The sequence below is a fragment of the Ptychodera flava genome (assembly GCF_041260155.1).
Source record: "Ptychodera flava strain L36383 chromosome 23 unlocalized genomic scaffold, AS_Pfla_20210202 Scaffold_24__1_contigs__length_23054250_pilon, whole genome shotgun sequence".
In the NCBI taxonomy this organism is placed as follows: Eukaryota; Metazoa; Hemichordata; class Enteropneusta; family Ptychoderidae; genus Ptychodera; species Ptychodera flava.
The window spans coordinates 9,829,341-9,839,517 of record NW_027248278.1 but is presented as its reverse complement, the minus strand read 5'-3'; the positions used below and the strand labels follow the sequence as shown (position 1 = coordinate 9,839,517).

General features: G+C 35.5%; 1 protein-coding gene across 1 annotated transcript; it reads right to left on the bottom strand.

Annotated features, from left to right (window-relative positions):
* Positions 1-3,035: 3,035 nt before the first annotated feature.
* On the bottom strand, positions 3,036-6,666 carry LOC139124395 (DNA topoisomerase 2-binding protein 1-A-like). Its single transcript, XM_070690526.1, has 4 exons — positions 6,526-6,666; positions 5,856-5,971; positions 4,090-4,253; positions 3,036-3,228 (listed from the first exon to the last, which is right to left on the bottom strand). Exons 1-4 carry the CDS (start codon positions 6,599-6,601, stop codon positions 3,036-3,038), a joined length of 549 nt encoding a protein of 182 aa, XP_070546627.1. The 5' UTR covers positions 6,602-6,666.
* Between the last annotated feature and the right edge of the window lie 3,511 nt (positions 6,667-10,177).

Sequence of the window (10,177 nt, the reverse complement as noted above, 5' to 3'; positions counted from 1 at the left end):
CAAATTCTAATACTGTTATTTTGTATTTTTGTACACTGTTACTATATACTTTTGTAACTTTTATCCGTTGATAAATGCATTTTTATCAGCTGTGATTGTTTTCCTGGTTTGGAGAACCTGTCTGCTATCAGCTCATCATTTGTCAAAAACGACACATTGTTAGAAAAACAGCATTCATGAAAGTTTCGACATTATCAATACCCACCTGGGTTTACAATGAACAATGATAAGGTAGAATGCAATAGGGCAAAGATGTTTGGACTCTCAAACTCTGACAATTAATTGACCTACCACTTGTGGGTGTGTTATGAAGCTTATGGAGTAAAAATAGTTTTCACAGGCTTATTTTTGTCATTAATGCCAGGATATTTGTTGATGTTGTTCAAAAAATTTAAAAAATTATAGTACTGAGGTTTGCTATAGCTTCAATATTTTCTTTTACTCACCATTCAAGACACATCAACTCAAACAGCCACTTCTTTAGAGAAACACCGACTCTGTATACCTACTTGACACTTTTCCTTGATTCATTCTGACAGAGACACATAGACACACATGCACACACACACTGCAATCTTCCAAAAGAAGTGATAGGATTCTTGAGCTCTTCACTCTAATTCATATGTTTAACATACCATACATGTTTGTTAAGACATACCATACAATGTTTGTTCAAGAAACCCAGCAATACAAATGTACCTGACAATCCAGGCACTCCCTTACTACAATGATGGATGCTATAATTGTCTTCAATAATAATGTTACTGTTTAAATTTTTATAGAATATTAAAGATATGATCCCACTTTCATTTAGAAAATATTCAAAGTTGTATTAAATGTGGTACTCAGGGCACAAAAAATTCAAAGTCAACAAATTTTCTACAAAAATGAGAAATAATAACTGCAATTCAAAATGGCCTAACAATCTGTACATTATTCTATGATTTCCTAAACAGCCACGGTAACATTTTCTTCAATAATAATGTTACTGAGTACTTATACTGTTTGAGAAACATATGGTTAACATTTTCATTTTCATTAGCACTTTGAAGTTTGGTGAATGCTGTTCCCAAAAATGATAATTGTGCAATTGGTTGTTCAAAGAGAGGTAACCTGACCATCAGTATTAAGAAGGTAACAGAGTTTTTCTTGTGAAACAATCTTCCTTAACTATTTTTATAATTCATAGATAAAGCCATGATTAGGCCAAGATTCACTGTCAGTAGTAAACAAAACAGTAAAATTGGACAGAGCAAAGTGAGTAAGACTGAGAAAAGAACCATAGATATAAACAACTGTTGACTATATCAGCATCTAAGACAAACATACCATTCAGATCAGGATGTTGAAGAAGAGATGAATTACCTACAGAGGGTGCTATCTCTCCCTCATATACACACACATACAAACATATATTGGAAAGCACACTTTCAGCAAAAAAATGAAAAACATACATGCAAGAAAGTGCCCCACTCACATTAATATTGCAAATAGAAATTTTTATAAGAGTATTACATATATAATTCCACTTCCATTTAGAAAATATTCAAAATTGTATTAAATTGTATTAAATTTGGTACTGAGGCACAAAAAAATTCAAAGTCAACAAATTTTGATTGACTTTCAAATATAAAAACATTTTTTTATTATATAGCCTGTAGTGGAAGAACTATTATAATATGGTTTATAACACCCCTTTCGTCAGAGTGCTTTGTTGGTACCAATACAAAGAGGAAAACTGGGTGGAATTGATCATTACAAAACCCTACAGTTACAGGTGTCATTACTGTATATCAACAAATGGGCTATTCTTCACTTGGCTCCAAATGTTTTTCTCAGACTTATTTTGTCAAATTCAGAAATTTGGATTTCTTGTAACCTCACATCTGTCAAAATGGTTTAACCTAAAGACACTCTAACAGGCCACTACACTGTTAGCCTGGAGCTAGTTTCACCATACTGTTGAGGGCATGTTATTTCTGAAAAGTGGATGCTATATACTGCCAGGTGTACAAAACAGTACGATGTAGTTCACAGATGAGAAGCGACCTAGGCAAGTTTAACCTCTAGCCTTAACTTATAGATATCACTTAGACAAGTTTACTAGAAAAAAGAATTAAAAAGGTGAAAAGACAACCAAAAATCAAATACAAACCTTTTTTATTAACTTTTGATAAATTCCTTGGTAACATAATCCTCTATAAATAGCCCCCTTACCTGGTTGATGGTTTACAATCATCTGGGATATCAATTGGTAAAAACAGTTCATTGCTGTCACAGTCTATCAGGGATTCATTTGGGGTGTTACAAACTAGCCTAGGCTTACTTGGAGTAAACAAAATGGCCACACTGCTCATCTATGATGATATGGACACTAAAATATGATTTCACTTGAGGTATATAAAAGGGAAAAACCTTCAAGGGGTTCAAGGCTGTGATAATAATTGTTTTATGTGTCAAGGCTTGGCTTGATCTCACATCTGACACAGACACGGTCAGTGACACTTATGCTGTTTACACATAGGTAAATGTGATACTGAGGTCACAAAGACATTAAAGGTCAGTAGTTAAACACATCTGAACAAAAAGGCAATCCATTCCAGAGTAGTGAAATAAACCTTTCAATACAAACAGCAAGTTAGTGAATAACAGCATAAAATCATCAAATTAAGCATGCGACCTTCTAAAAATAACACACTGGCATTATGCAGTGTAGCAAATTATGACCTGTCACAAAAATGTTTATCATTCCATTGTAGTGCAGTTTTGGGAAATGCCATTGTAATAAATATTATCAGTTTTGAGGTTTTCCAAACTAGCCTATGTTTGTGACTGTATATAAATAAAATTGTCATTACCCTCCATTCATAATACTGACATTACAATGATTCAATTTGAGGCAAAAGTCTAACACTGTGATAGCAATTGTGCTGGTGTCAGAGACTTCACACTTGACACAGATACTGTACAGTGACTTTTATACAGATATGACCGAGGAAATGTAATAGTGGGGGTGGAGGAGGGGAGAGGAGGGTTTAGTAATTAATTCTGGTACCTGTGGTATTCTGAGGTAGATACTGTTCCATACGAGTGATATCTTCATCTCCATCATCATGTTCCATGTGACTGACAGCAACACTGTTCCAACTTTCCCTGACACTGGTATTTTTCTGCTTGGATTTGGCCTTTGGTACACTCTCAATGTCTGTGTGATCTTCTTCTTCAATTCTGTATTGCAGTGAGAAAACTTATGAAATTATCCCACAATGCTTAGGCTGTTTCTGGTATGTAATACAGTGTAGAAGTATGCCTACTAGTTGTTCAATTGCTTCGTCATCATGAATGTCAAATTTTAAGCATTGTAGATGTATGCTTTGTTCAGATAACATATTTCATGTTACCTTCATATTATTCCCTGGAACTACAAAATGCTAATGACCTGCTCAATATGGATTATTTCCATACAAGTGTGTAATGCTTGAGACTGGAATTTCAGCATATTCTTTATGAGGAACCATTTATGATACTGAAAACATCAACAATATGAGCAAAGTGGGTGCACCTTGTGAGTGGCATATATTAATGCATCTGTTCATCCATTTTCTCACCAGAAGTAAAACTGTCATTAAGCCACTGAGCAGTCAAGAAATATGGCCTGTTAAAAGAATTACACAAAATTTATTCCTCTGAATCTTTGTAACAAACGCCTGTCTGGATTATCATTGAATAGACTTCATCACAAGAAGTTATGACCTTATAGTGGCATAAAACTATTTGACATAGTTTCCCATTGTGATTTCTGTTTAGTTATGTCCTTTATATCTTGAACACTGATATGGCGATTAAAAGAGATCTCAAGTAATTGTAAAATCAAAACTGCTTTGCGTCAATATTTCATCGCAAGATCTGGCTCATATAAACACCATAATTCAGCAAAGAAAACAAGCATTTTGACAAAGAGGCTGAGAATTTTACCTTATCGATAGATAAGGACAAATTATTTCTATGAATATAATACACCAATTAATTTGGTCTGTCGATTCACAAAACGTTGTGTAAATGATGAACAATTATGGAGCAACAATTCACCTTGATTCTGAATCTTGAATGGTTTTGATGATGTTGTCATCTTTTGTTCCCATGACGACATGACTGACTCTATCCACTGATTGGTTGAATCGAGAACCACCCCCTAAGTTGATGATTCTTTGCAACTTGTCAATCTCAGCTCCCGTGAAACCACACAGAATGATCTGTAGTAACAAAAATTACATGTACATCAATGTGATTCCTACTTATGCCTCAATTGTCTTCTTCAAGTCTGTTCTCAACTCTTTGCTGTCTTTCAGTGTGTACCTCAAACTGTTTGTCTTCTGGTCTGAATCTTCTGTCAATTGGTCAGGGAAATGAGTGTTTACTGATCTTCCTTGTCTCTTGTCCATCGTTCTATTTGTCTACTTATCTATCAGTTTGTCTACTCATCTGTCTCCTGTCTGTCACTTTTTATTTACTGGTCTCTGTCTCCTCTCTGTCACCCTATTTTGTCTACTGATGCCTCCCCTCTGTCACTCTGTTCATCATCTAGTCTGGACACTGCCTGTCTGCATGTCGGGTCAGGCTGTCTGCTTTCCAGCCAAATAACCTCTATATCTTACATTCCAGGGCTCGAAATAATACCTGTCTGCCTGTCCCGGACAAGTGAAATTTGGCCTGGGACAAGTAGTTTTGAAAAGTACTTGTCAAAGTTGACAGGTAGATTTTTCAGCCTGCAACCAGTATTTCAACCTATTGACTACAGCAAATATTCATAAGTTTAAATTTATGTACCTTTTAAAATTTTGAAAATCATTGTTTGGATATTTACCTGTCAGAAAAAGGTAAAAGAAAGTTCGATAATATCTAATCACTGTTTACAGGAGTCAGCCATGTTGATTTATCTCATTAGGGGACGTTTCCATCTAAAAAACAATGCATATTCAATGCACATTCACCCCTTGAAATAGGGGTTTGAAGGGGTATGGAGCTCCTAATTAAAGTTATTTGCCATCTCGTAAGCTGTTTGCAATATGTGATTAGAGATAGCAATTAAGTGGGTGTACAGGGAAGACATCTTTGCCTTACACACTTCACTCATACAGATAATCGTTCGCCTTGAACTTCTTTGAACATTGTACCCTAATTTTCACAGAATAGGACCTATAAATATACTACAAGCCATATGTTAGTTCAAATTAATAAAAGTAGGAACAAATTCTGATGTCCTGAAATGATAATACTGTTGTCAAGGTTTACATGAGACTGAGTTTGTGCCGCTTCACTGTACAATACCTTGGCATAAAGTAGTACCGGCCAAGCTATTGGTATCTGAAGTTGTTGACTAAGCGTTATGTAATGTCTGATTATATCTGATATAACTACTTTAGATTGCATATTATCAGTGCAGAAAGAGCCCAAAAAGTGCACTGTTTTTTAGATGCAAGCATCCCGTCATGAAAGGTCATGTCTCAAATCTCTTAGATTGGGAGATTCTCAGAGCCATCTCGACACTGATGGCATTGTTATGCCATATTTTGCATACAATACAGACGTGAGTTTGTTGAATTTTCCCACATTCACTTGTTGGTTCTGTCAAAAACTTCCTGTCAAACTAATTAAAATGACATTGAATTTCTCTGGACATTGTCTCAGGTGAGTTGAAATTAGTATAGTTTCTTAGAATAATTTATGCCATTTTGGACAGTTACTTTTCTCACTGGGACAGGTACTTTTTATTTTGACTTGTCCAGTGGACAGGTGGTTGAAAAAAAGTATTTCGAGCGTTGCAGTCTGAAATCAATAAGATTTGTGTCTCTCACCTTGCATCCATCTAGAAACAAATTTTCATGAGATGGAGCCTGTAGGTCCACAGACATGATGGTATCATTGATGGCAGATGCCATACTGATGTTACTCACATCACCAATGCTGCTCACTGTCAGGTAGAATGCATGAGTTGTTAGGTACAAGGTAACTCTGTCATAATCCTGTATGGTACTATTCACTCAAATTCCACTTGCTATACATTTGCGATATATTGTGATGTGCAGTGCTGTTGAATAAACTCAATGTGGACTGAAAGTCTAAATTGTAAGATTTCTGTGAGGGCATTGATGTATATGGACGCACGGTTTGAAAACAGCTGCATTGATTTATACAGCAACTTACAATGAGGAACGGAAACACATACTGCACTGGAAAAGTCTGATATGACAGTCAGGATGAGGTACTTGAATAGTTTGGCATAACAGCACAATTATGAAGATGTAAAATGATCCTTAAACTTTGATGATTACCTTAATTTGTACTTGCCTATGATTTGTTCATGGAAAGACTCTAATTTAAACATTTTTGCTTTTCCAGTCCAATTTAGAACCCGTGAGACAATACCGTATCATTCATTACAGTTTGATGTATTACTGAATGTTTTCATTTTACATACACATGATAATGCATAATTCACCAAATTGTTTCATCAAGGTAACTCACATGTTCGTTGTCTTGATTTCCTCTTTGGTGTTGATGTCGGTCTCACAAACTTTCCAGCAGTGCCTTGCTCATGCATTTCTGACACTGTCTTCAACACAATACAGGTTCTTATCCAGACATGCTCCCTTTTCCAGACTGTCATAAAACCACTGTTGTGAGAAAACCACAGTATGAAACCACACCTTTTAAAATAATATTAATTTTGTGTTCATCAAATTTCCTATTTTAGACTAACAAATGCCACTCATCATCTATTTCATTTAACTCACATCTACAGCAAACTCTTAAGGCTTCTTTTCTTCCTAATTCAATTCGAAGTTATGATCACATTTCAAATTTGGTTAGTCAACAATATCTCATGTTAAAATTAGCTAAATCTTCCATATAATTTTCCATTTTGAAAATTCTTTGCATTCGTTACTTATTACTATGCAGTCTGTTGTCATTAAAAATATAACACTTCCAAAATTAATATAATCTCTTTGGTGTCATTCTTTTACTTTGAATAACTGTAACCTATGTTCTATGGCAAATAGACTGAAAACAGTTCTCAGATAACTATTCATATTTTTGTCAATATGAACAGAATTTAATATTTTCATTTAAAGTTTTCATTATTATTCTCTAGCAAGCAGACAAGTCTATATGAATATTGTAATGCCAGTGCTGTATTTTGGGTAAATTCGGATCAAGAAACAAAGTTGCCTTCAATTTCAAATGCAGCATTTTGTTCCTTTTATTAAATATTATAAGTATTTGTATCAGGAAAATGTAGACAACAAGTTACATGCTTGTGAAAGTGTCGCTAATGAGGGAAAATCGCGGATTCAAATATCTAGTTGCATCTTGTCAGAATGAAGGATTGCAATCCCATGTAAAATGTACAAAAAGTTAGATCAAGAATATTTTTGTCTTTTGTGCAGAGTTTGGTTATCTGCTAGCTTCTTCAAATTTGGATTTATTCCACATTCATCTTTTCATAACTTTGACCGCCTTCAAACTTTTCCTCATTAACATAATCTCTTGAGCCTGGCCACTTCTCATTGTGTTCAAGCTGAGATCATAAACAACTGCTTCAAAATATTTGCTTGCTGTTGGCCTACATACATGTAGGTTTCTAGTTTAAGCGCAGCACTCTAAACATTGTACTCATATTTGTGAAGAAACAGATAAACATTTTGTTTGAATAACTCAAGTGCCAATTCCCCTCCACAGTCACCTAAATTGTATACATAAAGGTATACCGGTATACATATGGGTCAGCTCCTCCAGATTCAAGGTCATCTCAAAACAGAAAACTATCAAATACTCTGCCTCTTGCTATATGTTCACCTCCCATGAAGTGCATGTTGCCTTAGCTGCAGGGCTGTAGATTGAGGTTTTGCCTGTGGTTATCATGTGGGTCAGACAGCACTGCAGCATATTTTGCCTGAGCCTGTTCTGACCACTATGGGTATTTGGAGCCATAGTTTTTCAACCGAGGGTTGATTAATGGGCATATAACAGTAAAAATTGACAAGATCGATGGTGCTGAACTAATTTACAGCCCTGTACCAAGCACAGGGTCAAGTTATGCAGTCAAAGTGTCAAGTGAGTTGGAGTTGGTACAATTAGTGATACTGAGACAATGGCATTGAGCGAAGGACACACTTTATGGCACACATGGAAAACAATGTGTTCTCAGCAGTATGTCAAAGAGAGTATGTGTCACAAATCTGTTGGACGACTTTTCATATTTTACAACAGGAAGAACAATTGTTTTCGCGATGTTGTTAATCAACTTCGAATTCTCACACTGATTTTCACAAGGATTTTCCCGAAATTCAGAGAGCACTAAATGAGACCACAAGTTTCGTTTGAAAATACCTTTATTTTGTAGTGTAGTGTCTGATAACCACATGAATATCATAGTTATCTTTATTCATTTTGAATCCCATGAATCAACAAGCAGCCACCCCTACACTGAATTACACAAACTCAGATAAACTTTATGGTAACATGCCCCAACATGCACGAAGTGTCTGCAGCTGACTGAAATGTAAAACAAAATTGCTGACAAGTTAAAAGTCGCTTGCTAATTACAAAGGGAAACAGCGATATGCCTTGCAATACATATGGGTACTTTGCTAATTAGGTGTCCCATTTTCAGTCGCGCTCGCTTTTGTTACAGCACTAGTGATATTGATATATCTGCCAATTTACTGCAACTATACAAAACAAACATCTTTGCAGCTTTGTCTGTGTAATTTTAATCATTATCTTGGATGTTTCTTGTATGCAGTTTATTCATTTTCAATTGTTGTCTTTTTTAATAGAATTATATTTTCATATTTTGACTTGACAAGTGGCTACCAGCTGGCGCTGTTGACAAGGATAAAATAACGGAAGATAAAACAAAATAACTGGTTGGCAGCACTTCTTTCTAGATTATCAATCACAAAAATGCAATATTCAAGTAGCAGTTTACAGCATCCATTACTTAATATTTATGATAATTGTGACAACATTTACTTAATTTTTGGGGGCACCATTTTATATTGAACTATATTTCGGTGATGTCTGTCCGTTCACACAGTTATCTCAGAGATGCCTGGAGTGATTTCATTCAAACTTGGTACAATGATTACTTCATATGTCATACATATGCAGAACGATTTGTTTTGTGATAGGATCCAATATGGGCTGTGCGGCCATTTTGTTATGATTTTTTCATGTACTGTGCCAGAACTCAGAGACATCTCAACCGATTTTATTCAAAGTTGGTACAAGGATATTGATCTATGTCATACATATGCATCTCAATCTGTTTCGCGATATGATCCAATATGGCTGCATGGCGGCCATTTAGTTAGAATTTTTTCATGTACGGAGCCATAACTCAGGCATGTCTCAACCGATTTTATTCAAAGTTGGTACAAGGACATTGACCTATGTCATGCATATCCACATTGATTTGTTTTGTGATACGATCCAATATGGCCGCCGTGCGGCCATTTTGTTACAATTTTTTCATGTACAGAGCCATAACTCAGGCACATCTCAACTGATTTTATTCAAAGTTGGTACAAGGACATTGACCTATATCATACATATGCATGTCAATTTGTTTCACGATATGATCAAATATGGCTGCATGGCGGCCATTTTGTTACAATTTTTTCATGTACAGAGCCATAACTCAGGCATGTCTCAACCGATTTTATTCAAAGTTGGTACAAGGACATTCACCTATGTCATGCATATCCACATTGATTTGTTTTGTCATATGATCCAATATGGTCGCCGTGCGGCCATTTTGTTTTAGATTTTTTCATGTACAGAGCCATATTCAGGCACATCTCAACCGATTATATTCAAAGTTGGTACAAGGATATTTACCTACCGGTATATGATACACATGCACGTCAATTTGTTTCACGATATGATCCAATAAGGCCGCATGGCGGCCATTTTGTTACAATTTTTTCATGTCCTTAGCCATAACTCAGACATGTATCATCGGATTTTATTCAAAGTTGGTACAAGGACTTTGACCAATGTCATAAATATGCGTGTCAATTGGTTTCACAACAAATGCAATATGGCTGCCTTGTGGTCATTTTGTCATAATTTTGTCATCTCTTGAGCCATAATTTGGATATGTATCAACTGA

What these genes read in the sequence shown, in the direction of transcription:
- LOC139124395 (XM_070690526.1), bottom strand. Translation starts at nt 6,601, where the DNA reads ATGCATGAGCAAGGCACTGCTGGAAAGTTTGTGAGACCGACATCAACA. An exon ending in GAAATCAAGACAACGAACAT is followed by an intron (nt 5,972 to 6,525) that starts GTGAGTTACCTT and finishes TCTACCTGACAG; the next exon opens with TGAGCAGCATTGGTGATGTG. An exon ending in ATTCAAGATTCAGAATCAAG is followed by an intron (nt 3,229 to 4,089) that starts GTGAATTGTTGC and finishes ACTGCAATACAG; the next exon opens with AATTGAAGAAGAAGATCACA.